The sequence below is a fragment of the Geotrypetes seraphini genome, chromosome 6, assembly GCF_902459505.1.
Source record: "Geotrypetes seraphini chromosome 6, aGeoSer1.1, whole genome shotgun sequence".
NCBI lineage: Eukaryota > Metazoa > Chordata > Amphibia > Gymnophiona > Dermophiidae > Geotrypetes > Geotrypetes seraphini.
In genome coordinates this window covers 51902188-51929827 of record NC_047089.1, presented here as the reverse complement: position 1 = coordinate 51929827, position 27640 = coordinate 51902188, and the positions used below count along the sequence as shown (strand labels likewise).

Genomic DNA, 27640 nt, shown 5'->3' with positions numbered 1-27640 from the left:
AATGGAGAGGGAGTCAATGATGTGACTTGAGGAGAGAATAGTGACAGGCAGAATATAATTTGTGCAACAGAATTTTGAAGAGATTGAAGGGGAGATGGTTATGTGGAAGCTCTGTGGTCTAAGTGAGAGGTGATAAAGGTGTAGATAAGAGTTTTGGTAGTGTGCTCAGAGATGAAGGGTCAAATTTTGGTGATATTATAGAGAAAGAAACAGAGAGTGGGGGTAAATGGACAATACTCGGACTGGAAGAGCATCAACAGTGGGGTGTCGCAGGGCTCGGTGTTTGGACCCGTACTCTTTAACATCTTTATAAATGATCTGGACATAGGTACGACGAGCGAGGTGATTAAATTTGCGGATGATACAAAGTTATTCAGAGTAGTAAAGACGCAGGGGGATTGCGAAGATCTGCAACGTGACATAATCAAGCTCGAGGAATGGGCATCGACATGGCAGATAAGGTTCAAAGTGGTTAAGTGTAAAGTGATGCATGTCAGTGACAAAAATCTCATGCACGAATACAGGATGTCCGGGGCAGTTCTTGGAGAGACCTCCCAGGAAAGGGACTTGGGAGTTCTGATCGACAAGTCGATGAAGCCATCCACATAATGTGCGGCGGCAGCAAAAAGGGCAAACAGAATGCTAGGAATGATAAAGAAGGAGATCATGAACAGATCAGAGAAGGTTATCATGCCGCTGTACCGGGCTATGGTACGCCCTCACCTGGAGTACTGCGTCCAGCACTGGTCGCCGTACATGAAGAAAGACTCGAAAGGGTCCTGAGAAGAGCGACTAAGATGGTTAAGGGGCTGGAGGAGCTGCCGTACAGCAAAATATTAGAGAAACTGAGCCTCTTCTCCCTTGAACAAAGGAGATTGAGAGGAGACATGATCGAAACATTCAAGGTACTGAAGGGGATAGTAGTAAGGTTGGGGGAGGAGGAAGTATGGGAGGGTGGGGGTCCAGGGTCTACTAGGGTAGTTTTGCGCATAGGAATCAGTGGCTGGCCAGCCTTAAACAATCTCCCAACAAGTCATTTCATGAGCCAATTCCCTGCTCTCACACTGACAGGGAGATAGTTTACTCTCAATGCATCTCATCATTGCAGATTACTGAAGCTGTGCAATGTTTTTACAGCAATAACAATTTGTACAACAATTTACTGCATCAAATTTTTTTTTTTTTTTTACATTTTGGAATACTGAGCACTTATGACTGGCATTTAATAATGTGAAAACAGTGCCACTGATCATCCCAATTGGTTACAAGTAATATGCATCAATTTTACTCCAAAAACATACCTTATCAGGTTGAGTAAAAAAGCGAGCTGGAAGAACTGGATCTTTAGGAGACTCCAAACTATAGGTTGTACTCTTTGACATAATAATATTCATTGCTATGTCACATACAGTATAGAGTTTCTAAAAGACATGAAACAAGTGTTCACAGATTCAGTTCAACTGTAAAGGGTATAGTGGTTTAAAAATCAAAGCCTCACTTTATACATAATAGCAAAGCTACAGTATTAAAAAACTGGAACACAACAGTGCAAGTGTAATTTAAATAGTTTTCAGCTGGTAAATGACAGAACTATCCCTAGCAAAGATTACTATCATATAGTCACACTATCATGAAGGAAGCATTTGAGAATCTTCAAACGAGGAGGAACTAGAGATACAGGAATAATAGTCTATATGATGAAAGAAAAATGGTATTACTTTAGCTCATCACAATTTATGTCCAACTCAGCAGATGGAGATTATGTTCTTACCTCGATAATCTTCTTTCAAGTAGACATACACTCTATTCCTGAACCTATGGGTAGTCAACCTCTTCTCACGATAACTCTTGTAGGGAGCTTCATTTGCATTCTTTTTGCTCCTTCCCCTTACCTCTGTGCTGTTCTTCAACTGCTCAGTGCATAACAAAGCATATAGTCAACGATGGATAAGAAGTAGAAGAGAGAGGGGTACAGGGACTCTCCCTGAGAAACACATCTGTTCTGTTCATATCAAACATATCAGCAAACATAACAGATAACCAGATTTAAACATTTGCAATACATAAGGCAAAAAAACAAACAAGTCACCAACTTAAGTGTAACCTGCACTAAAAGAGTATGGGAGAAATGTACAGATACCCTCTGGAAACAATAACTTGGTAGCCACTACCTCTATTCTTGTCAAGCCTGGACCAAAGAAACAAGATGTCTAAATTGTCAGGTCTTATTTAGACAGGAAGCAGGCGAATTCACAACTGACAGGGTGGGCTTCACGAATAGAGTATAAGTCTACTATAAAGAAGATTATCAAGGTAAGAATCTAATCTTTCCATCTAGTACTATAGACACTCTATTTCTGAATCTGTAAATGTAACAGAGCAGTCCCTCAAGCTTAGGGTGGAACAAATGAACCTGCTGTCGTTATCAAATATCCAAATGCGGAGAGAGAGAGATAGAGAGAGAGAGCGAGCGAGAGAGAGAAGACTATGATGCTACCGATGCAAACAGATGGAGGTATCGATGTCACTGAAATGCATCTTTTGCGACATGATTGAAACATCAGTATAAAAAGGCATGCATCCAATAGACTCAATGATAATAATGCCACCGATGAAGGTATGGAAGTCTACCGGTACCAGCAAGTCCCAATCGCTGGAAATCCAACTCCAGACCTATGTGTTGAAATAAGAAAGAATCAAAAGAAGAAAAACTTTGACATTAAACAATATAGCTTCTCTTCTCCTAAACCATAGCCCTCTGAGTCAGATATAGTAGAAGAGGGCAAGCTGAAGAAAAGTAGAAATAAGGCCAAAAATATATTGATGATCCTGGTATGAAGTAAGGATGGAACTTTGCATGAGGGCCATTGAACTTCAAAAGAAATTTGTTTTTAAATTAAAAAAAGTCCAAAATTTCTGTCAACTATTGTTCTTCACTGATTTTCAAAGTAAAGAACAGAAGAAGAAACCGAAATACTTAAAGTTTGTTAAAAATTTAAATGGGAAGGCAACTCGACGGAGAAAAAAAAAAAAGATACGTATTCTTCACACTGTGGAATATGAAAAGCTGATGACGTCGGGCTGGAAGGCACTGTCCGTGTGGAGGCTCAATGGATGACGTCACCCACATGTGACAATATGCTGCCTGCTTGTCTAAGGAAAATGGAAGCTACAAACAGCTTACAGGGAGAACTTCTGCCTCAATCCTGGAATCTATTCTACTTGGATCTTCTGCCTGCCTTTTAAGCCCAACGCACCAGCCTTAGATCTCAACCTCCACCGGATCAAGTGTAGACAATAGTATTGCCCGATTCAGGAAAAAATGATTTTGATTCAATTCGATTCAGCCTATTGAATTGGTTTTTCGATTCGATTTTCCTGCCCAATTGGATGTTTTTTTCAAACATCCTGGTGGGTTTATTTTATAGCCTCTTCACCCCCTTTGCCTTCTCCTAACCACACTGGCGCTATGGTGTAAACAAAATCAACAAACAAAAAAAGACTTCATCTCTCTGTTAAATCCTAGCTCACGTTTGCGGTCTAACACCAGCTCTGGCAAGATACACATTTCAAATCTGACAAATTGTAATCACAAAACAGAAAATAAAATTATTTTTCCTACCTTTTGTTGTCTGGTCATTATTCAAATCTTGTTGGTCCCAGGCTCTGGTTGTCTTCTGATAACTTGCTTGCCAGGGTCTCCTCCTTTCTTCTTTCTCCATGCTAACCATCCACCTGCCATCTCTGTCCTCTGGCATCTTTCCTTTTTTTTGTCTCCCTCCACAGATCCACCTTTTCTTAACTACCTTTTCATCCAGCATCTCTCCCTCCTTCCCCACCATCCCAGGGTCCACCATCTCTCCCTTTCTTTTCTCAACTACCCTCCAATCCAGTATCTTTATCCCCCCTCCACACCATCCCTTGTGTCCAACTTCTCTCCCTTTCTGTTCCTTCCCTCCCTAAATCCCATTGTCCATCATCTCTCTTCTTCTCCTCTATTTTTAGACCTATTATTTCTTCCCCCCCAAAGTCCAGCATATGCATGTCTCTTTGAACCCCCCCTTCCCTCCCTCCGTATATTTCTATATCAGGGCCCCCTCCCTTGAAGGTCTGTCCCCCCTGAAGGCCTGTCTTCCCCCCCTTGAAGGCCTGTCTCCCCCCTTGAAGGCTTGTCCCCCCCTTAAAGGCCTGCATCCCACCCCTAAAGGCCTGCCTGTCTCCCCCCTTGAAGGCCTGCCTGCCTGTTCCCCCTAAAAGCCTGTCCCCCCCCTGAAGGCCTGCCTGCCTGTCCACCCTGAAGGCCTGTCACCCCCCCCAAAGGACTGCTCACAACCCCCCCACCCCGGAAGGCCTGCGAATTCCCCCTGGCCTCCCAATGGTGTCCGGCTTCCCCCTGGCCTTCCCGCACGGTTTACCTTTGAAGAGCAGCCTGCACAGAAGATCGCGGTGTTAGCAATGTTTGCAAATAGCTTCAGAGCTGTTTCCTCTGCCGCGGTCCCGTCCCTCCTCAGACGTCAGAGGCAGGATCGCGGTGGAGGAAACAGCTCCGAAGCTGTTTGCAAACATCGCTAACACCACGATCTTCTATGCAGGCTGCTCTTCAAAGATAAACCATGCGGGGAAGCCAGATGCCAAGGGGGGGGGAAAGCGGACGCCAGGGGGGGGAACCGGACGCTGGGCAGGGGGGGAACCGGACGCCACGGGGGAGAACTGGACAGCAGCACTTCGCGACTGACCCTCCCCCCTCGCCCTCTAAAGCAGGTGCGGCAGCGGCTGGCCAATAAGAGCAGCACTGCCGCTCCTGCATTAGGGGGCGAGGGGGGAGGGTCAGCCAAATCAGGAAGCCGATTTTTTTTTTTTTTTAATTTTAAATCGATTTGAATCGATTCACCCGAAGTGAATCGGTGAACCGATTCGAATCGTGAATCAGGCAGCACTAGTACACAAACACGGGGAGGAATGCAGGCGGCCCCGATCCTGAAAAAAGCTGCCACAGAGCCACACAGCCTGCGCTCAAGCTCGCTGCGGACAAACCTGGGGCAAGCCTTTCTCCCAAGGGAATGGTCCTTGAGTCCCTGCATTGATAGTGCAGGCTGCCAAGTGGGTGCAATGCAAAGCAGTCTGCCCCTTGGAAGCAGACCCTCGACCTCAGAGTCTGCACTCTCCCACAGCCAGAGCTGTCCCACCAAGGGTATCCTCTGCAGCACTGAAAGACTTGCAAACTTTGCAGAAAAATAGTTTAAATGAAAATAAACATGAGCAGAAAAAAAAGTTCTTACCAGCTCACTTATAAGAACACAACTGAGGAGTTGGACAGCACAGAGGTAAGGGAGAAGCAAAAAGAATATAAATGAAGTTCTCTACAAGAGTTCTCGTGAGAAGAGGTTTATCTACAGGTTCTGGAATAGTGTGTGTCTGTCATACTAGAAATTTTAATACTGCAAAGGGTTTGAAAAGAATAAGTCATCCAGGCCCAGATGAACAAAGCTCCAACACTAAGGTAAAAAAATACAGTGTTGGTAGTGATTTTTCTTTTACTAGTGATGGCCACACAATAACATGCAAAATATATGCATGCTATTCGTACGGAGAAATTGCCGGTGAAAGGGTAGAGGAACTATGCCTGGCACTTGCTCAGAAGAGCAATCGCTAGGCACAGCTCCTCTCTCCTGTCAAGCTGCTCTCCCCTGCCTCAATCAACTGAGCCACATGACTACCCGAAGCTGGTGCTTCACCTGCCTCTCAGCTGTTTGAGGCAGGAAGAGCAGCATGCACATCACACACATCTGTGCCCCCCCCCCCCAAAAAAAAGAAAAAGTTATGCCAGGGCCTCACTTCCCCCTCCCCATGGGATTGGGGATGCCCACTCCCTCCTGCCTCCGTTGCTTGGGCACCTCCCCAACCCCGGTGTCTTAACGAAGATCGGCAGGAGAGATGACAACTCACTCCTGCCTTGGTCGCCGCTGCCCGCCCAGACACTCCCCCCTCACATACCTGCTAATGAAGAGTGGCAAGAGGAATACCCACTCTCTTCTGCCGTCAAGCCCACCTCTTCAAAATGGCAAGCCTTCCTGGTGCATCCTGGGATGCAATGGGAGGGGCTTATGAAGTCCAGGGTGCAGGCAGTAGCAGCCGAGGAAGGAGGGAGAGGGCATCTCTCCTGGCACTCTTGAAAAAAAAAAAGTATGGTGGCATAGGTGGGGGCTTGGTGGGAGAGGAGATGGGACATTTACAAGGAGTTCAGTGGAAGGGGGGATTATTTTTAATGCTTGTTAGGGCCTTTACCAGCAGGGTGGTTTATTATAGCCTTACTTTCCTGTCAGTGTCTGAGCCAATCAGCGTTCGGGAACTGATAGGAAAGACTGACAACTCAGACTCTGTCGGCAACATTTACACAGGAAACATGTTTCCCTTCTGTGCATTACATGGAGTGCTCATTAGAATACTAATGAGCATCTTGTAAAGCATTAGCATAGGATTCTTGGAGAACCCTTTTGTGCATCGGCAGAAGATTTTCCCTGCAAGTAAGACTGGTTAAAACCCCAGAAAGTTATTTTCAAGAGAAGCCTTTTTCTTTCCTTGGTTTATTAAAAAAAAAAGTTTGCCATTTTTATAAAAATATATATACTGCCCTATCTTCTTAGCCTCTAATGAATCTAACCACCTTTTCCTTACCACCTCAATATATAGCATAGCTTTTATACTGAGAACAGATATTTACTTATCAAGTTGAATGAATTAAAAGTATGTACTTCATTCATTTTGGGATCATCAGGTGCTTGGCCATCTTTTGTTTGTTTGATATTTTCCACCATTTTTCTGATAAATGCATGGCTGTTATTTTCATTTTTAGACATCAAGATTTCTAGTATAAACCAAAGACACCTAGGAAAAAAAAAAAGAAAAACTTTTTTTTCACATTAAACTCTCTAAGGTAAAAGGCTGCATCAATTACCTTTAGACAGAGGAAATATTAAATATGCAAGTGACTTCCAATCCTATGTCTTTGTTGGATTTCAAGATGTGATTTTTTTAAATAATAAATTAAAGAATGTTATTTATAAACTGTTAACTGTTTAACTCTAGAGTGGTTTGTAGTGTATAAAACAATTCAATTTGTTTATAGATGTCATTCTTTCTGTAAACTTGAATATGATTGTACCTGTAATCCTATAAGCATCATAACTAAAAATGCAATGTTTTGGGGTTTTTTTTTGCTTTTGACCAACTAACAAAATCAATTATTTAGTCTAAGGTTGAGCAAACAAATTTTGTTAGATTTTTCCAAAACCCAATGAACTGAATTTCAACAATATCAGTATGAAACAATTCTGAAGGTTGGCCAGTTTTCAAAACAAAGAACAATTAGAGGAAACTGGTGACAGTACTGTGAACAAAAATGACTAAGATGTATATCATTTTTGGATATACATACACAGAGTGAAATTTCCAATGACTGCTACTTGTATAAAAATATAAGTCCTGGGGCTAGGAACAAACTATCCTACCAATATAATATTTAATATACATCAGGAATGTTTTTTTAAGAGCTCGTGGAACCTTCAGCCATCAGACTTTCTTGAATGGTTCAGGCAGAAAGCACTATGATCTACCATTAAAATTTTATACTGACATATTTTAATAAAATCTGCACTATGATGCTCCTAGAACTGCTGGTAGGGTTGTATATAAGAAAATAAATTATTATTATTATTACTTTTATTAAACATGTCCCAAATGTAGAATGTATTCTATGGGCCCCTTTTTCAAAGCCAAAGTAGCGAGTCCTGGCATGGCAAATGCAATAAGAATTAAATGGGCTGCGTTGCATTTGCCACATGGGAATCACTACTGCAGCTTTGTAAAAGGGACCGTAGATGTGGAAAAATTTTGCATTAATAAACATCATCGTTTTAACTTCTGGGAGTCCAGGGATTGGTTCCACATTGTTTTGCTAAAGACAAACATAAAACATAATACAGATATATGTCTATAGATTATATTTAGTTGAACAGGCCAACCTCCTTATGAGGTGTGTAAATATTGTGTAATTAGCTGCAATAGTAAACCTAGAATTATATGTGAATATACTGTACATAGGACGATTGATTTGATATAAACATATGCATATAAGTAGGATGATCAATGTGCCAGTAACCGGTGGAGGAAGGAAACCCGCCGGCGATTTCTTGAAATGATTTAACATTTTCTGAGACAACACCACCTTTGAATTAACATATTGAATTAAGGATTTGGTTCCCTGATCCAGGATCGAAACGGGCCATGTCGGAACCTGTAATTCAAGATAAGTTTGTTATTTTTGAACTATTTTTTAATTTTTTACTATACGTGATAGACTGTGGTTACACAGCTGAGTGAAGATTTCTTTAATATCAACTGCAATATATTGAAAATGCGATGATTGGGTGAAGTTCTTGGGGTTCGCCCCTTGGTTTTTGCCTCCATGTCTCTGAGCACAGGTTTCATTATAAGTTGATATAATTACTAAAAGTGATATTCGTACACAATTGGGTGATTTTGTATTGGACTTGCCATAATTTCTTTAATCACTTATATATCAAGCACCTGATTTATGGTCCCCCCTCATCAATTCATTTGACTGAGTAACATAAGTAAGGCTAGAGAAACTAGGCCTCTTCTCCCTTGAAAAGAGAAGACTGAAGAGGGGACATGATCGAAACATTCAAGATATTGAAGGGAATTGACTTAGTAGAGAAAGAGATTGTTCACCCTCTCCAAGGTGAAGAGAACGAGAGGGCACTTGCTATAATTAGAAGGGAAAAGATTCTGTACAAACGTAAGGAAGTTCTTCTTCACCCAGAGAGTGGTAGAAATCTGGAACGCTCTTCAAAAGGATGTTATAGGGAAAAGCACCCTTCAGGGATTCAAGACAAGGTTGGATAAGTTCCTACTGAAACAGAAAATACGCAAGTAAGGCGACTCAAATAATTATGCCGGTATTGTTAATACCACTACAGAAGCCCCTGTAACTCTATATACAGCCCTTGTATTGCACAGAGCGCATGTACTCACAGAAACTACCGTATTTTCACGCATATAACGCGCGCGTTATACGCGTTTTTACCTACCGCGCATACCCCTCGCGCGTTATATGCGTGAGCGCGGTATACAAAAGTTTTAAAACATAGTTCCCACCCCGCCCGACGCCCGATTCACCCTCCCAGCAGGACCACTCGCACCCCCACCCCGAACGACCACTCGCACGCGCTCCCACCCGCATCCACGATCGGAGCAAGAGGGAGCCCAAGCCCTCTTGCCCGGCCGACTCCCCGACGTCCGATACATCCCCCCCCCCCCCCGGCAGGACCACTCGCACCCCCACCCCGAACGACCGCTCGCACGCGCTCCCACCCGCACCCGCATCCACGATCGGAGCAAGAGGGAGCCCAAGCCCTCTTGCCCGGCCGACTCCCCGACGTCCGATACATCCCCCCCCCCCGGCAGGACCACTCGCACCCCCACCCCGAAGGACCGCCGACTTCCCGACAATATCGGGCCAGAAGGGAGCCCAAACCCTCCTGGCCACGGCGACCCCCTAACCCCACCCCGCACTACATTACGGGCAGGAGGGATCCCAGGCCCTCCTGCCCTCGACGCAAACCCCCCTCCCCCCCAACGACCGTCCCCCCCCAAGAACCTCCGACCGCCCCCCAGCCGACCCGCGATCCCCCTGGCGACCCCCACGCCCCCCCCACCCCCCTTCCCCGTACCTTTGGTAGTTGGCCGGACAGACGGGAGCCAATCCCGCCTGTCCGGCAGGCAGCCAACGAAGGAATGAGGCCGGATTGGCCCATCCATCCTAAAGCTCCGCCTACTGGTGGGGCCTAAGGCGCGTGGGCCAATCAGAATAGGCCCTGGAGCCTTAGGTCCCACCTGGGGGCGCGGCCTGAGGCACATGGGCCCAACCCGACCATGTGCCTCAGGCCGCGCCCCCAGGTGGGACCTAAGGCTCCAGGGCCTATTCTGATTGGCCCACGCGCCTTAGGCCCCACCAGTAGGCGGAGCTTTAGGATGGATGGGCCAATCCGGCCTCATTCCTTCGTTGGCTGCCTGCCGGACAGGCGGGTTTGGCTCCCGTCTGTCCGGCCAACTACCAAAGGTACGGGGAAGGGGGGTGGGGGGGTCGTGGGGGTCGCCAGGGGGGTCGCGGGTCGGCTGGGGGGGCGGTCGGAGGTTCTTGGGGGGGGGCGGTCGTTGGGGGGGAGGGGGGTTTGCGTCGAGGGCAGGAGGGCCTGGGATCCCTCCTGCCCGTAATGTAGTGCGGGGTGGGGTTAGGGGGTCGCCGTGGCCAGGAGGGTTTGGGCTCCCTTCTGGCCCAACTACCAAAGGTACGGGGAAGGGGGGTGGGGGGGTCGTGGGGGTCGCCAGGGTGGTCGCGGGTCGGCTGGGGGGGCGGTCGTTGGGGGGAGGGGGGTTTGCGTCGAGGGCAGGAGGGCCTGGGATCCCTCCTGCCCGTAATGTAGTGCGGGGTGGGGTTAGGGGGTCGCCGTGGCCAGGAGGATTTGGGCTCCCTCCTGGCCCGATATTGTTGGGGAATCGGCGGTCCTTCGGGGGGAGGGATGTATCGGACGTCGGGGGGGGGGCATCAGGCTTTCAGGATGGGGACAGACCTTCAAGGGGGGACAGTGCACGGAAGTCAGGGGGGGTGAACGGAGAGTCGGGACAGCGCACGGAAAGTCAGGGCAGTGCACGGAAGTCAGGGGGGGTGAACGGAGAGTCGGGACAGCGCACGGAAAGTCGGGGCAGTGCACGGAAGTCAGGGGGGGGTGAACGGAGAGTCGGGACAGCGCACGGAGAGGCGGGGCAGTGCACGGAAGTCAGGGGGGTGAACGGAGAGTCGGGCAGCATGCGCGGTATAATCGTGAGCGCGTTATACCAAAGTTTTTGTGCTTATCATCGTGATTTCTGCGCGCTATACACGTGTGCGCGTTTTATACGGGTGCGTGTTATTTGCGTGAAAATACGGTAATGCAAACCACTCTGAATTAACTCCCCAGTCATTAGTAGCATTATAGAAGCTCAAAATAAACTAACAATTTAGGGAGGGCATACCAGGCATCCACCACCCTCACCATGGAAAAGTATCTACTGGCATTATTCCTAAGTGAACCAACCCGCAACCTCATATTACATTCTCTAGTTTTACTGGTTCTCCGTCTCTAGAAAATATTTATCTTGTAAATGAATACTATTCTCTCTTTTCTTTCCTCTAAAATGTACAAATTTAGGTATCTAATCCCCTACACTAACCAATGCACACTCAGATCTAATAATCAATCCTTATAACGATTCCATCCATCCACGAGATCTTTTACGACACAACTCACAAAGCCATATTCTCTGTCAGTGCTCCCTCCCTGTGGAATGCCCTACCATTAGAAATTAGATTAGCACCTTCATTATATAAATTCAAATTGAAAATCAAAACCTTCCTTTTTAAAGATGCTTATAGCTACTGAGATAATACCCTCTTATGCAGGAACACTCCGTTGACCTAGCAAAAAAAGACAAACACTTCTTAAGAAGCAACACCCTCCCCTTATTACATTACCCCTTTCCCTCCTCCCTTCCCTTTTTTATTTTAATCTTAATGTAATCTTTTTCAGCTCCCCTTCCCCTCCCCTCCGTATGTATACATCTTTCTGTTATCCCTACTATTTTATTTAACGTTTAAAATTGTTATTGTTTTATTTTATACTAGTCTTATAGCCCGTTACATTAACGGGTGCTAGAATATATGTGTGTGTGTCTCTCTTTATTTCTTTTTCTCTCTCTCCTTAGCCGCTTTCTTTATTTCTGTCTTTCTTTTTCCTTGGCTGTCCATCACCACCCCTTGCCTGTTCCCCCTGTCCATTCTCCCTTCCTTTTACCTCCCCTGTGTCCACCACCACCCCTTCACAGCTGTCCTTATGCAGCAGCAGCCCTTCTCCCTTTGTTTTAGCTCCCCCCTGTCCAGCAGCACCTTCCTTCTCCCCCTGTCCAACACTAGGCCTCCGTTCCTTTTTCTTCACCCACCCCCTGTCCATCAGCACCTCTTTCCTTCTCCCCCTGTCCAGCAGTAGGTGTCCCTTCCTTTTTCTCCCCCCTCCTCCTTCTTATCCCTATGATACAGTTACCTTGCTCTGCCCCTGATCAGAGGTTCCCGACAGCCGCCCAGTTGCACCCATTGGAAAAGTTCCCTCTGCGGCATCCCGCACCCCTCCTGACGCGACTCCCGCTGTCTTTCTTTCTGTCTGTCTCTGTCCCTGGCCCCCTTTGTCTGTTTGTCTTTCTGTATATCTCCCTGCACCTGTGTCTTTCTTCTTGTCTTTCTGTCTCCCTTCCTTCCTCTGTCTGTCTGTCCAAAGCAGGATTCCCTCCCCCTCCATTTCCCTCCCCCATCCAGTTCCCTGTGCACCTGCCCCTGTGTCTTTCTTCTTGTCTTTCTGTCTCCCTTCCTCCCTCTGTCTGTGTCCAAAGCAGCATTCCCTTCCCCTCCATTTCCCTCCCCCCACACCAGTTCCCTGTGCACCTGCCCTTGTGTCTTTCTTCTTGTCTTTCTGTCTCCCTTCCTCCCTTTGTTTGGTGTCCAAAGCAGCATTCCCTCCCCCTCCATCAGTTCCCTGTGCAGCAGCATTATTGTTTCCTCTACCCCCTTTCCCTTCCCACAGTCGCGACTACAAACGCGGGCCCAAGTCCTTTGCCGGCGGCCCCCCCTTCCCCTTCCCGCGGGTCCGAGTACACATGGCGATTCAAGCAGCGTGTCCACCAGTCTTCACACGCTGCTTCGGGTCCTTCTACTGGCCTGATTTACTCTGGCACGTCCGGAGCAAATCAGGGTAGTAGAAGGGCCCGAAGCAGCGTGTGAAGACTGCAGGACACGCTGCTTAAATCGCCAGTCGGGGCCGCGGTAAGGGAAGGGGGGGGCAGCGGAAATCTTCTTCTACCTTGCCTCTCCTCCACCGTCGGGAGTCAGCGCCAGGAGCTTTAACGGCTGTTTCCGCGTTGAAACAATCCCGCGCCTCTTTGAAAACTGTGACGCCGCTGGAGCCGGGAGACGACGGAGAGGGCAGGGGTGAGCCGTGCATGCGCACTTCCTAGCTACAGCTCACAGAAAACGGACCCACGCTTAGGAAGTGCGCATGCGCGGCTTACCGTTTTATTATATTAGATTAGATTATACTATTGTAAACCATTTAGTTATCCACTGATAGACGGTATATCAAGAGACAAACTTGGATTATTCGATCTTCTTATATGTCTCTTGACACAATCCTAAAAATGTAATTGGCTAGTAATTTAACTCATAAGAAATAGTTTAAGAAATCATTGAAGGGTAACCTACCAATTACAACATTAAAAAATAATTTAAAAAATTAAACATTATCATAACCTAACATATAATTAGCAATCTTAGGGGAACTTGTAGTACATATTCCAACTCCCTAAGCAACTCAAAGGAATCACCAATATTAAGATGCAGAAAGCACTCCAGTAGTAAGATTGAGGGGGGGGGGGTTATACAGTCTTTTACACTAAGTATCACATGTTTGATTATCTCCCTGTTGTTGAGATGTCATGTGTGTGTTTGGTGCAAAGAGTTCCTAGAACTCAGGGAACGAGTCCAATCTTTTGAGACTAGAGTAGCAGACTTGGATGAGCTGAGTGAGACAGAGAGGTACATAGAGGAGACCTACAAAAATGTTACAGAAAAGTCTCACCTCCAGTCTGGCAGCCTCTGTGCTGCCTCAGAGGAGGGAGGTCTTTCTTAAAGGAGAGCATCACCCTGGTGAAGTAGTAGGCAATTCTGTAGCCAGGACCTGACTACCAGGGGATGTAATGCCTTCATGCACTGAGAATGCATTTCCAGGGGCTTCTGCCAAGGAGAGAAAGGTTAGGACAGTCATAGTAGGAGATTTGATCATTAGGCGGCTGGTGGATGTGAGGATTGTTTGGTTACTTGCCTACCTGGTGTGAAGGTGGTAGACCTCTCGCGTCACCTAGATAAGATTTTAAGACAGTGCTGAGGAGGAAATGCTGTCTTGGTACATAAGGGTATCAATGACATACAGAAATGGGGTAGGGAGGCTCTGGAAGCCAAATCTAAGCTCTTAGGTAGGAAATTAAAAATCCAGAACCCCCAGGGTAGCATAGTAACATAGTAGATGATGGCAGATAAAGACCCAAATGGTCCATCCAGTCTGCCCAACCTGAGTCAATCTAAATATTTGTTGGTTTGTGGGGTTTTTTCTTCTTAGATGTTTCTGGGCAAGAATCCAAAGTTCTGCCCGGTACTGTTCTTAGGTTCCAACTACTGAAGTCTCTGTCAAAGCTCACTCCAGTCCATCTACACCACCCCAGCCATTGAAGCCCTCCCCAGCCCATCCTCCACCAAATGGCCATATATAGACACAGACTATGCAAGTCTTCCCAGTACTGGCCTTAGTTCTTCAATATTTACTGTTATTTTCTGATTCTAGATACTCTGTGCTCATCCTATGCTTTTTTTTTTTTAAACTGTCACCGTTTTCCTCTCTACCACCTCTCTCGAGAGCACATTCCAGGCATCCACCACCCTCTCCATACAGAAGAATTTCCTTACATTGCTCTTGAGTCTACCACCTCTCAACCTCAAATTATGTCCTCTGGTTTTACCATTTTCCTTTCTCTGGAAAAGATTTTGTTCTACGTTAATACCTGAATCATATCTCCCCTGTCCCTCCTTTCCTCTAAGGCAGGGGTGGGCAACTCCGGTCCAAGAGGGCCGGAATCCAGTTGGGTTTTCAGTATTTCCCTAATGAACATGCATTGAAAGCAGTGCATGCAAATAGATCTCATGCATATTCATTGGGGAAATCCTGAAAACCTGACTGGATTCTGTCCATCGAGGACCGGAGTTGCCTACCCCTGCTCTAAGGTATACATATTCAGGGCTTCTAGTCTCTCCTCATATGTCTTTTTGACACAAACCTCCTATCATTTTCGTTGCCCTCCTCTGGACCGCTTCAAGCCTTTTTGTGTCGTTCGCCAGATATAGTCTCCAAAACTGAACACAATACTCCAAATGGGGCCTCACTAACAACCTGTACAGGGGTAACAACACATTCGTTCTTCTACTGGTTATGCCTCTCTTTAGACAGCCCAGCATCCTTCTGTCAGCAGCCACCGCCTTATCGCATTGTTTTTTCGCCTTTAGATCTTCAGACACTATGGTCTCTCGCTCCATCCGTGCATATCAGCCTCTCACCTCCCAACATATAAGGCTCCTTCTGATTATTAATCCCCAGATGCATTACTCTGCATTTCTTTGCATTGAATTTTAGTTGCCAGATATTAGACCATTCCTCTAACTTTTGTAGATCCTTTTACAAATCTTGGTATCATCAGCAAAAAGGCAAACCTTTCCTCTTAATCCTTCAGCAATGTCACTCACAAACATAGTATAGCATTTTCAGACATGCTCACTGTTCCATGCGCAAGACCCAAGAGAAAGGCAGGGCTCTGGAGTCTCAATGCGTGGACGAGGCGATGATGTAGGAAGGAGGGTTTTACATTTCTTAGGAACTGGGTGACATTCTGGGGAAGGGGAGCCTATTCTGCAAAGATGGGCTCCACATTAGCCAGGGTAGAACCAGGCTGCTGCCATCAACATTTAAAAAGGAGATAGAGCAGCTTTTAAACTAGAAACTGGGGGAATGCTGACAATTGCTCAAAAGAACATGGTTTGGGACAAGGTATCTTTAAAAGATGATATCATAAAAAGGAAGACAGAGCATCCCGATAGTGAGATTGCAATACAGGCCACAGCAGACCAGGTCTCCTTAAATATAGAGCAGATTTTAAAGATTGCAAATTATCCATGCCAACTGCTGAGCAAATTGTAAATAAATATGAAAAACAATTTGACATGTCTGTATGCAAAAGCCAGAAGCCTAAGAAACAAGATAAGAGAGTTAGAATATATTGCATTAAATGAAAAAGATTGATATAATAGGTACCTCTAAGACTTGATGGAAGCAAGATAACCAATGGGATATTGTCATACTGGGGTACAAGCTACAGCATAATAATAGTGTATCGAATTGGTGAAGGCGTAGCGTTATATGTTGAGGGCCTTGAATCAAATGGATTGAAAATTCTACAGGAGCAGAAACACATCTTGGAATCACTATGGGTAGAAATTCTATGTGTAAGGGGGAAGAGGATAGTGACAGGAGTGTACTACCGTCTTGACTAACCAGGCTGAATGGACGATGCTGAAATGATATCAGGAATTAGGGAGGCTAACAAACTGGGTAACACAATAATAAAGAGTGATTTTAACTATCTCAATATTGACTGGGTAAAAGTAACATCAGGGCATGCTAGCAAGATAAAATTCCTTGATGAAATCAAGGACTGCTTTATGGAGAAGCAGGTTCAGGAACTAACAAGAAGTGAAGCATTGCTAGCTCTAGTTCTTAGTGGAGCACATGAAAGGGTGTGGGAGGTAATGGTGTTGGGGCTGCTTGATAACAGCAATCATAACATGATCAGATCATAACATGATTAGCAATCATAACATGATCAGATACAATCTATGGAATAAGTTTGAACAGAAAATCCAATACAGCAGCACTTAACTTTAAAAAAAGGAGACTGATAACATGAGAATAGTAAAAAGGAAAAAAAAAACCCACTTAAGAGAAGCAGCTGCAAATGTCAAAAATATACATCAGGAGTCGATGTTGTTCAAAAATACCATCCTGGAAGCCCAGACTAGATATCCGCTTTGAACTGCAAGGTAATGGTGGAATAAAAATCACTAATGTAATAGTTCATGTATTAAAAAAGGACTGTGGATCACAATAAACTATGGAGAACTCTAGTGCAAATGGGAATACCCAAATACATAACTCAGCTGATGAGAGCCTATATGAAAATCAAGAGGCTACAGTGAGAACTGAATATGACAACACTAATTGATTTTCAATAAAATGTGGCGTCGTCAGGCAAGGATGCATCTTGTCACCTTGCCTGTTCAACTTGTATGGTGAAACCATCTTCAGAAAAGCAGCAAGAGGCAAGTCCTGTAGGCAGTCAACCAATGCTGGTGCTTCTCCTCCTCTCCACACCCCTCCCCTGGCCCCGTCTGGAGCGCCTCCGTGCATTCATGAATGTCAATATGATGTCAAACATGCACGTGACATCGTATCAACATCTGCGCATGCCTGGAGGACCTGCAGATGCAGCCCCAAGTTTAGTGTGTCATGGCTTCAAAAGGTTTGCGAGACACTGAACAAAAGAATGGATCAGAACATTTAAGGCAGATGGGTTTTAGAAGACTGCAAATAGAACGGCAAAGTCAAAGTTTGTAGAATGATCGTTGGACAGTAGCGATCTGAGGTATGAATGAAAGAGCTGGTTCAAGGATGACCCCTAATACACATAAGAACATAAGAATAGCATTACTGGGTCAGACCAAAGGTCCATCATCAAGCCTAGTAGCCCGTTCTCACAGTGGCCAATCCAGGTCACTAGTACCTGTCCAAAACCCAAAAGAGTAGCAACATTCCATGCTACCGATCCAGGGCAAGCAAAGGCTTGCCCCGTGACTTTCTCAACAACAGACTATGGACATTTCCTCCAGGAAATTGTCCAAACCCTTCTTAAAACCAGCTACTCTATCTACTCTTACCACAACCTCTGGCAATGCGTTCTAGAGCTTAAGTATTCTCTGAGTGAAAAAAATATTTCCTCCTATTGTTTTTTTTTTTTTTTAATTATTTATTTATCATTTTAATACATCCTATATACAAAGATGTTTAAAAAAATACAGAAATATAATACTCTTAGTCATAATGCAAACCAAGAATTGAAATTTAAACATCCATAATAAATCATCTAATACAGTCCACAACCTAGGGAGAAGAGACAAGATGAAATAAAACCCCTCGGGAAAGGGGAAATATACAAAAGAAAATGGAAGTAAAGAAATAGAGCAGCCAGATCTTATCCTATCCAAAATAAATTGACTGCATTATTAACCTGTATCATTCGGTCTGTGTGGAGATACCTTTACCTTCAAGGAAAAAACCTAATTGGGCAGGTTCAAAGAAAATATATTTACTTCCCTGATAGGAAATAAAACATTTACAAGGAAATCTCAACTGAAAACTTGCCCCCAAAGCAATCACCTTTGATCTATATAACAGAAATTCTTTCCTCCTAGATTGCGTCCACCTCGAAACATCAGGAAATATATATACCCTTTCCCCCAAATAGGTAATCTGCTTTAAATTAAAATATAATTTCAGCAACATCTCTTTATCTTGAAGAAATACCAACGAGACCAATAAAGTTGCTCTTCCCTGAGTTTCAATATCAGAAGACTACAGAATAGCGGAAACATCTAATTGAGCATTTTCATCTATTAAAGCTTTTTCTTTCTGCACTTGTTTTAAGTAATAAACTCTTTGTATCGGGGGAAGACTTGCTTCAGGTACATTTAAAACATTCAACATAAAGTTCTTAAACAGTTCTTGAGGAGACATAAACTTGGCAACCGGAAAATTAAGAATCCTCAAATTTAAGTTCTTCTGCTGGTTTTCCAGGTTTTCAATCTTCCTCAAAATCATCATTTTATCTGTTGTTTGTTTGGCAATTAAATTCTTAGTCTCTGTTGTTACTTTATCTAAATTTTTTAAATACACTTGGTATTGCTGGGTAATAGTTTCTAAGGAGCTTATCCTGGAAGTAGAATTCTGAGTTATAGTAACAAAGTTAAAACATACCAGGTGCAGATTCTCAATCGCAGTCCAAATAGAATCCAGGGTAACAGCCTGTGGTTTCACCAACGGTCCGAGGAGGGAGATACCAGCCGACTTTGATACGGCTCCTGCTCCAGCGATGGAATTCTGGACTCCTACAACCTCCCCGCCGCTGGCTACCAACGGCTCCTCTCCCCCAGAATGCTGCTTGCAGCTCTACATTCTTGAGGAACGTAGGAAGAGGGGAGACATGATCTAAACATTTAAGTACCTCATGGGACGTGTCGAAGTGGAAGATGATATTTTCTTTCTCAAGGGACCCTCGGCCACAAGAGGGCACCCGCTCAAACTCAGGGGCGGAAAATTTCATGGCGACACCAGAAAGTATTTCTTCACAGAGAGAGTGGTTGATCATTGGAACAAGCTTCCAGTGCAGGTGATCGAGGCAGACAGCGTGCCAGACTTTAAGAATAAATGGGATACCCATGTGGGATCCCTATGAGGGTCAAGATAAGGAAATTGGGTCATTAGGGCATAGACAGGGGGTGGGTAAGCAGAGTGGGCAGACTTGATGGGCTGTAGCCCTTTTCTGCCGTCATCTTCTATGTTTCTATGCTTCTCCGACATCGGAGTCAGCGTGTCTGCTGTGTGTTTCACTTCCGGGTTCACTTCGGAGAGTGAATAAGCCTCCCCCCACACTCCGGGGGAGCCCTCTTGCCAATTCTGCTGCAATGAAGATTCTCCGGGGATGGGAGGGGTGTGCGGTCCTCGTGGGCTCAGCGAGAGAGACATCTCACTGTCCATGCTGTGGAGTTCCCTCTCCACGGCAGCGGAGACGCCCGATATGGAAGGAGGGACTGTGAATGCTGTTATCACAGTCTGCCTCGGCGTCGAGAAGCCCGGGGTAGGTAGAGGGATACCCCTCGGTTTTCCTCTTCTTTTAGGTATGAAATATAGCGTTTAAATGGTGAAATGAAGAAAATTTTCTCCCAGAAGAGGGAAGTGCTCCTCTCAGCGTCCTGCTCCAGACGCCATCTTCCTCCTATTGGTTTTAAAAGTATTTCTCTAAAGAATTAGTGATTACCAGGAGAATAGGGATAGAGAAGAGTAAGATGGGAGAGGAGAACATCATATGTCAATGTTTAGAGAAAAGAAGAGCTTTTTTTAAATTTAATTTTAATTTAATTTTTATATACCGCTAATAACCGTGAGGTTTCTGATTTGCCAGGATCAGAAATAGTCTTGTTGTCTGCTAGATAGGTGGTTAGAATAGATGGTCTAATTTTTTGATTATGGAAGCAATATGAGTTTGGTCGGTTGGATTCAGGGTGCATATAATCTTGATGCCATCTGCATAAACATATGAGGTGAACTCCAAGTACTGAAGAATAGTTAGTAAGAGTGTTAGATAGATGTTGGAGAGTAGGCACAAGAATGGATCCCTGCGGAATTCCGGATACAGGTGCGTGGCTGACTATACAAGAAATTTTTACATTGAACGATTGCATTCAAGGCAGCCAATCAGGATTCCGAATTACATATCTTGTTTGCTTCCTCAGTCTCCTATTTGCACTTCTGAAACCTATTGAAAACATCTTTGTTTGTAAGATTTTGGGGAAATTAATGATTAAGTCACAAATTCTGTAATTCGCTGTTTTGTACAGTCTCTTACTTATGTAAACCGCATCGATCTAGAAGGTTTGTAGTTTATAAATGTACTGCAATGTAAAGAGGAGTGATGTTCGTTGACCAGTATTGACTTTATATGAACACTGACAGGTAGAAGCAGAACTGGTCTAGTGCAGGGGTAGGCAATTCCGGTCCTCGAGAGCCGGAACCAGGTCAGGTTTTCAGGATCTCCACCATGAATATGTATGAGATGGATTTGCATGCACTGCCTCCTTGAGATGCAAATCTATCTCATGCATATTTATTGTAGATATCCTGAAAATCTGACCTGGCTCCGACTCTCGAGGACTGGAATTGCCTACCCCTGGTCTATTGCAATGTTTCATAGCCCAAACTCTTGTAATTGGAGTACAGTAAGATGGACAAATGTTTCAATGACTATTTAAAAGAATTTCTAGAAGGCACTTCTGTTTCAATATCATTTAACCAACTAGAAAGAAAAATCAAACAAAAGTCAGCAGTGAAATAATTATGTCTATATCAAGATGTTTGATACAAGAATAGAACTTACAATGAGTTAACCTACAAAATGATTTTGCCATGTAATATGTAAAATCACAAAATAAAATTACTGAGATACTTACTCTTTGATGTCTTTAAGTTGTTCAATATCCTGGATTTTTACATAATCAGGATCATGAGCCAGAAGATGGACTGTATATGGGACAACATATTCTGGCAAAAGTGACAGAAGTTTTTCTGAAAATAAAGAGGTGGGGGGGGAAGAAAAGAAAATATGAATAAAAAGCTACAAACATTCAGCAAATGCAAAGGAACTTATAAGCATGGGATCAAGAAGTACTTAAGGGGGCAAAATCCACATAATCAGAGAGCTTGCTGTTAAACTGCATTAGATAAACGATGTATAATACTTGCTTTTAATTTTTTAAACCACTTTTTCAAAAATGTATTAGAATGCCTTTTTTTAAAGTTTCAGCAAACATGCATACAATAACTTTTCCATCCTCCTATACATTACTTAAAAGTATTTGTGCTGGTAGTTAAGTATCTGACTGTAAAAATTAAAGATTGCAAGGATACAACCTTGAATGGATGTTCTTCTCCCATCACTCTAAGTTCATTTCTTACCCTTACAATACCAGATATACAAAGAATGGGGAAGAAAGTTTGAGAGGGAAACCTGCCTAAATACCGTATTTCCCTGAAAATAAGGCACTGTCATATTAATTTTGGGCCCAAAAAACACACTAAGGCTTATTTTGGGGAGGATATCTTATTTTTTCCATGAACAATCTACATTCTCTCATTGTTTCTTTGAGTTTTTTATATTCTTTTTGCAGTGATTTCTTCTAATTCTCTCATTGTTTCTTTGAGTCTTGTACATTTTATTCTAGCTGTTATTTAGATCCTATATACCTCCCTCTCCTAATTCAATCATTATGTCCTACCTGGGTCTAGTTGTAGTGCAGAAGCAGCTATCTCCCTTCTCCTCTATTCAAGCCAGCTTAGCTGTAAAACGGGAACATGTGAAGCAGACAGGTTGGAAGGGGCTAAGTCACGTTGCTTTGTAACTAGGGCTTATTTTTGGAGTAGAGCTTATACTAGGACCTACCCCAAAAATCATGCTAGGGCTTATTTTCGGGGTAGGTCTTATTTTCGAGGAAACACGGTATTTATCCATATTCAGACTCGCACATGGGTATTTTGGGGACTTAAAAAGCTCCATATATTTTATTTACAAAGAAAGAAATACACTTGGTCTTGTAATAGAAACATAAAAACATGATGGTAAATGGCCTATCCAGTCTGCCTAACCACAGCATCCACCATCTTCGTCTCTTCCTAAGAGATCCCAGGTGCCTGTCCCATACCATCTTGAACTCAAGACACACAGTTCGTCTCCACCACCTCTACTGGAGACTATTCTAGCATCTACCATCCGTCTATCACCTCTTAACTTCATTCCGGAGCTTCCTTTCAAATGAAAGAGATTCACCTCATGCGCATTTATGTCATGTAGGTATTTAAAACATCTTATCTCTCCCCTCTCCCGCCTTTCCTGAAAAGTATACATATTGAGATCTTTAAGTCTGTCCCCATAAGCCTTATGAGGAAGACCACTGACCATTTTAAATAGCCTTCCTCTGGACCAACTCCATCCTTTTTATATCTTTTTGAATGTGCATCTTTCCTCTCCATCTCCCCTTTCCCCCACCTCTTTTCTGGTATTAAGATGGACTTAGAGAAATCCACTATTTATGCCTCGTGTATAAGAAGCATAAAAGCCTTTTACTCTTTGGGATGTTGTCAAGTACTTGTGTCCTGGGCTGGCAATTGTTGGAGACACAATATTAGGCTTGATGGACCTTCAGTCTTTCCCAGTATGACAACTCTTATGTTCTTATTATACAGTTCTCTCTGCCCCCTACTTCTCTAACCTTTGCCCTCCCTCAAATATAACCATCAATTCTCTTTTTACCTATTAACCCAGGCAACCCTCAGTCTATTCTTTTGTTCAAGTTCATGCTTGTTTGTATTCTCATGCTTTCCTCCTCACTAAAGCTGAGAACTTCAGCCTCCTCTTCCAATCATGGCTGAAAATAAAGTCTTCACTAGCTGTGTTCAATTTTGCCCAAGAATCATTACAAACCACTTGCCTCATGTGGTGAGCAGATCTTTGAAAATGACATTTTAACTGAAAGGTTAGTTTTCCCATTGTTCTACTATATAAATTGCAATAAAATCATACCAACTGCTAAGTGATTTCTGGTCATAATTTTCTACATTTCACCATTTGGTTGTAATTTTTGCTTTTAGATTTTATGCTACCTATTTTAACCTTCAATGTTTAGTTATTGCGAGTTTACTGGACATCCACTATTAGAAATAAAAACATGTCTCTGTCCTGATTTCTTGGCGAGAATAGAGCTTATGTCTTTTGCCTTTCTGCACTGCTGTTAGTTAACTGCTAATTTTTTTTACTATTTAACTGTTAAAATCTCTGGCTTTCTCCAGATTTTCCTATTGACATTCACAGCTAGACAGCTTTCAGTCCAGACAAGATCTACAACAGGCCCTGGATACTTAATGACCCATCTAATTAAGATGATTTTTTTTTTTTGTATAAAGAGCCCTTAACACAGTAGTATAGATGTGACTCTACATAAATTTTCCTTCTTTTAATTATGAAATTTAAAGCTCACATGCTGCAGATAGAGTAAAGAAATAGATGATTATATTTAAGCAAAACAAAATTCAGTAACTTTAGCATATATAGAACAATGACAAGCCCCTTCAGACCTCAATACATTGTGAAAGCAAGAGTTGAAAAATGAATAAACAAAAATTAAAAATTACTACTACTTAACCCCCCCTTATACAAAACCGCGATAACGGTTTTAGTATAGGCCAGCGCGCTGAATGCACTGCTCCTGACACTCAGAGTTCCTATGAGCATTGGGAACAGCGCAGAGCATTCAGCATGCCAGCCTGTGCTATAAAACGCTATCACGATTTTGTAAAGGGGGGGGGGCAAATGAGGGCAAACTAAACTATTGCAATATTCTAAAGTGAAACAAACTACCTTATATACTTGAATATAAGCCGACCCAAATATAAAGTGAGGTAACCTTTTTTGACTAACATAAACAGGGGAGGGTGTTAATATTCAAGTGCCCTGCCCTGCTAGGCTCTGCATTCAGGCTCCCTCCCTCAATTCCTGCCCTGTCGTGCTCTGCACCCTGTCCCCCCCTCCCTCCTTCCCGATGCCTTGCAGGCCCTCCCCTGCATACCTTTAAATCCCTGGTGGTCAAGTGGTGGGCTGGGACAAGAGTGATCCCTCCCCATCTTCTGTCCCAGTCGACTAATTTTAACACTCTCTTGCCTCCCCCACATACCTCTGAAATCCCTGGTGGGCCAGTGGTGGGCCGAACAGGAGCAGTCTTCCTGCGCTCCTGCTCTGTACTGAGCTGCTAGCTGAATGGCTGCCATAAGGAGATGGCAATGTGGATGCTCCATGGCAAAAAGCAGGACCCAAAACAAAGGAAATATTGTACTGGAACTTATGGCACTTTGTCTTTATGCTAGATAGGAGTGGAGGTTCTGGGATCTGTGGTGGGTAGATGGAGGGGATGGTGGTTGGAGGGGGGGAGTAGTTTATCTGAGTCAGAGGTACTGTATAGATAAAAATGTTTTTCCCAAAGATGTTATCTGTGATTGTATAAGACAGGGTGTACTATTGCGCACATACATAAATTTTGCTACTTTTGTATTGAATGTTACAATGTATGTTTTTTCTCATTTCTGGGAAAGTCTCAATAAAAATTATTTTAACCAACGGTTCAGGAAAAATTGGCAGACATCCCTTGTTGAAGTAACAATCATTTTGGGACAAAGTGGAGGAAGTCACTGTCTTCATCAAGAAGAGAACTGAGAACATGAATAACTTGGACTATTGGTCTTCTGACTGTCCCTCCGGTCCAACACCTCAGCAGGAGACCTCCACCACAACTGGGACACACCATACACACAACCTGGTGGGACGAAATGCAATTGGCCCCAACCCCAGTCACACCTCCACGAAGCCACTCAGCCTGCGCTCAAACCCACTAGCAGATGAATCTGGAATGAGCCAGCTCCCAAGGGAAAGGTCCCTGAGCCCGATCTGTCCAGAAGGAGCACTGCAAAGCAGCCAATCTCCTGGAAGCAGACTTTACCTGCAAAGCCTGTGATCTCCTGCAGCCAGAGCTGTCCCCACGGGGAATCTCTGCAGCGCAAAGACATGAAGTCACATAAAAACTGAACAGAAGAAAAAAATAAACACTAGCAGAATAAAATGGCTTCTACTGTCTTCACTTATAGGAAAGCAACTGGAGACCAGAAGGCAGTCTTGAGGTAAGGGAAGGGTCAGTAAAAATTATGTAAATAAGGCTTTCTACAAGCTGTCTCATGACATAGGATGCATAGAGTGGGATTGCGCAAGAAACATTGTCTGCCCACAAAAAAAGTACCGCTTTCTTAGAAAAAAAAAATCTTCAAAATTAACTTCTTTTTTCAGAAGAAATTAAAGAGACCAGTAATATTGTTCTTTTCACAATGTTATCCTGTGAAGATTCCAGAAAATTAAACAAATCCAAACTATCTGGTGAACTTAATATATCAACTTCACCTTCACTTTCCTGCAATCTCATTTTCCCAGAAATATAAGCATTCTTAACCCCCACCTCTTCAAAATTCAAAAGCAATATCTCCTTAAAATATTTAAGCATTTCAAGAGGAGAGAGAAAGTGAGTAATGGGAAAGACATCCTTCCTGATGCCTGTAGCTGGAACCCTGGAGCTCACCCGATCAGCCTCCAGGATGCCCAAATTCTTAATTCACTGGTCACCTAAAGTCAGGGGTCTGATGAGGCCAGCTATACATTTCAACAAATTGGCAGTAAATACAGAGCCAGTTGGTTGAAAATTTATAAGCTCAGGTCAAGGACCTCATCTCTAGGTCACATGAAATACCTGGAATCTCAAAAGAGCTCTGAGATCAAGCACCACAATGCAACTAACTTCACTGAATGGCTCGGAGCTCCTCTGCTCAGATGCTGAAGATCTGGGACCAGTATTCTTCTTTTACTGCCTTTAATGCTGAAAAAACACTACCAGAGCAGTACTCCCAGACTAGCCTCAGGGTCCAGCTGACACACAAGCTAGGATGCATAATAAAATGCTTGTCTATACATATGGGTGATATTCAAAGTGACTTAAGCAGGCAGGAGAGGCTCAGCAGATTGGCCACATTCAGCCACACTCACCAGGCAATGTCACTGAATAGTGACATTAATATCAGCCATTTCAAAAGTTGGCAAGAGAAGCGTTCCAGAAGAAGCAGAGCAATGCAGCTGATGGCCAATATTCGGTGACAGCATTCACATAGCTAAGCAACCAATTGCATAAATAGTGATCTTAACTTTGGTTGCTTAGCTATGTGGGTACTGGCACTGAATATCTGGCAGCACACAAATAGCTTTTGTTCCTGACACAGCTCTGGTGAAACAAGGTCTTGCAAGGACTCTTGTGGGACTTGACTTTTTGGATTTTTTGAATCAAGAATTTTGGACTTTGAACGTCATTGGACTTTTGATTCACTAGTGGAGAACACAAACGTAGGATTACAATCATTGGTCGATGATTGAGTAGCAGTTGGTTTATACTCTTCAAAAAGATACTGTATTTTTTGCTCCATGAGGCATCGGATAATAAGACGCACCCTAGATTTAGAGTAGGAAAACCAGAAAAAAAACTAAAACATCACATTCTGAACCAAATTGTGTACTAATATATACCAGGCTCTGCACCCTGTCTCCCCTTCCCTGCCAGGCTGTTCATTTCATTTTTCATATACACACAGCAGATATAAATTATCAAAACTGACACATTTTGATCACTAAATTGAAAATAAAATAATTTTTCCTACTTTTGTTGTCTGGTGATTTCATGAGTCTCCTTCCTTCCTTTCTTTACTCAGGCCCAAGAATGGTCCCTTTCTAATCCCTCCCTCCCATGTCCCAAGTTCGTGCCCCCTCACTGCCTTCTAGCCTTTGTCCTTCGTTCTCCCTCCCTCCAATGTCCCGAGTTCGTGCCTCCTTGCCCTCACTGCCTTCCAGCTTTTGTCCTTCGTCCTCCCTGCAGCGCCTTAAACTACCTTCCTTCCCCCCTGTGTGCTAAAACCTGTCTACCCTCCGCCAATTCCTCCTCCTCTGGCCTGCCACTATAACGTAAACTGCCTTCCTCCTTCCCTGCGTGCTGAAACCGGCCTACTCTCCACTGATTCCTCCTTCTCTGGCCCCAGTCCGTCGCCGCTGCGCCACAACTGAAAGAAGGGAAGGGCCAGCGTGCAGCGATTGCACATCACTGGCCCACAAGTCTTCACCCGACGTCAGAACTGATGACGTCGGGAAAAGGCTTGTGGGCAGATGACATGCAATCGCTGCATGCTGGCCCTTCCCTTCCCTTCTTTCAGTTGCGGCGCAGCGGCAGCCAGCAGAGAGCAGTGGAGGTGAGCAGGGAGCGGTCAGCAGTCAGCCCATGAACCCCCAACAAGTGGGTCATTTTAAAAAGGTACACCGGGTGGAGGGTGTTTTAAAAAAAAAGTTACCTTCGCTTCATAAGACGCACTGAAATTTCCACCCAATCTTGGGTGGAAAAAAGTGCGTCTTAAGAAACGAAAAA

At 44.0% G+C, this 27640-nt stretch overlaps 1 protein-coding gene across 3 annotated transcripts in view; it reads right to left on the bottom strand.

Annotated features, from left to right (window-relative positions):
• The window catches only part of PDS5B (PDS5 cohesin associated factor B), a 376109-nt gene that overhangs the window by 79094 nt on the left and 269375 nt on the right, over positions 1 to 27640 (bottom strand). For 2 of the 3 annotated variants that reach the window (XM_033948529.1, XM_033948531.1), the window contains exons 26-28: positions 21044 to 21158; positions 6753 to 6885; positions 1302 to 1421 (exon numbers count right to left, since the gene is read on the bottom strand). In XM_033948529.1, the coding sequence (XP_033804420.1) occupies positions 1302 to 1421; positions 6753 to 6885; positions 21044 to 21158 (368 nt within the window). Of the gene's footprint in view, positions 1 to 1301; positions 1422 to 6721; positions 6886 to 21043; positions 21159 to 27640 lie in introns of all 3 variants that reach the window. The other variant, XR_004539863.1, reaches the window with a different exon arrangement.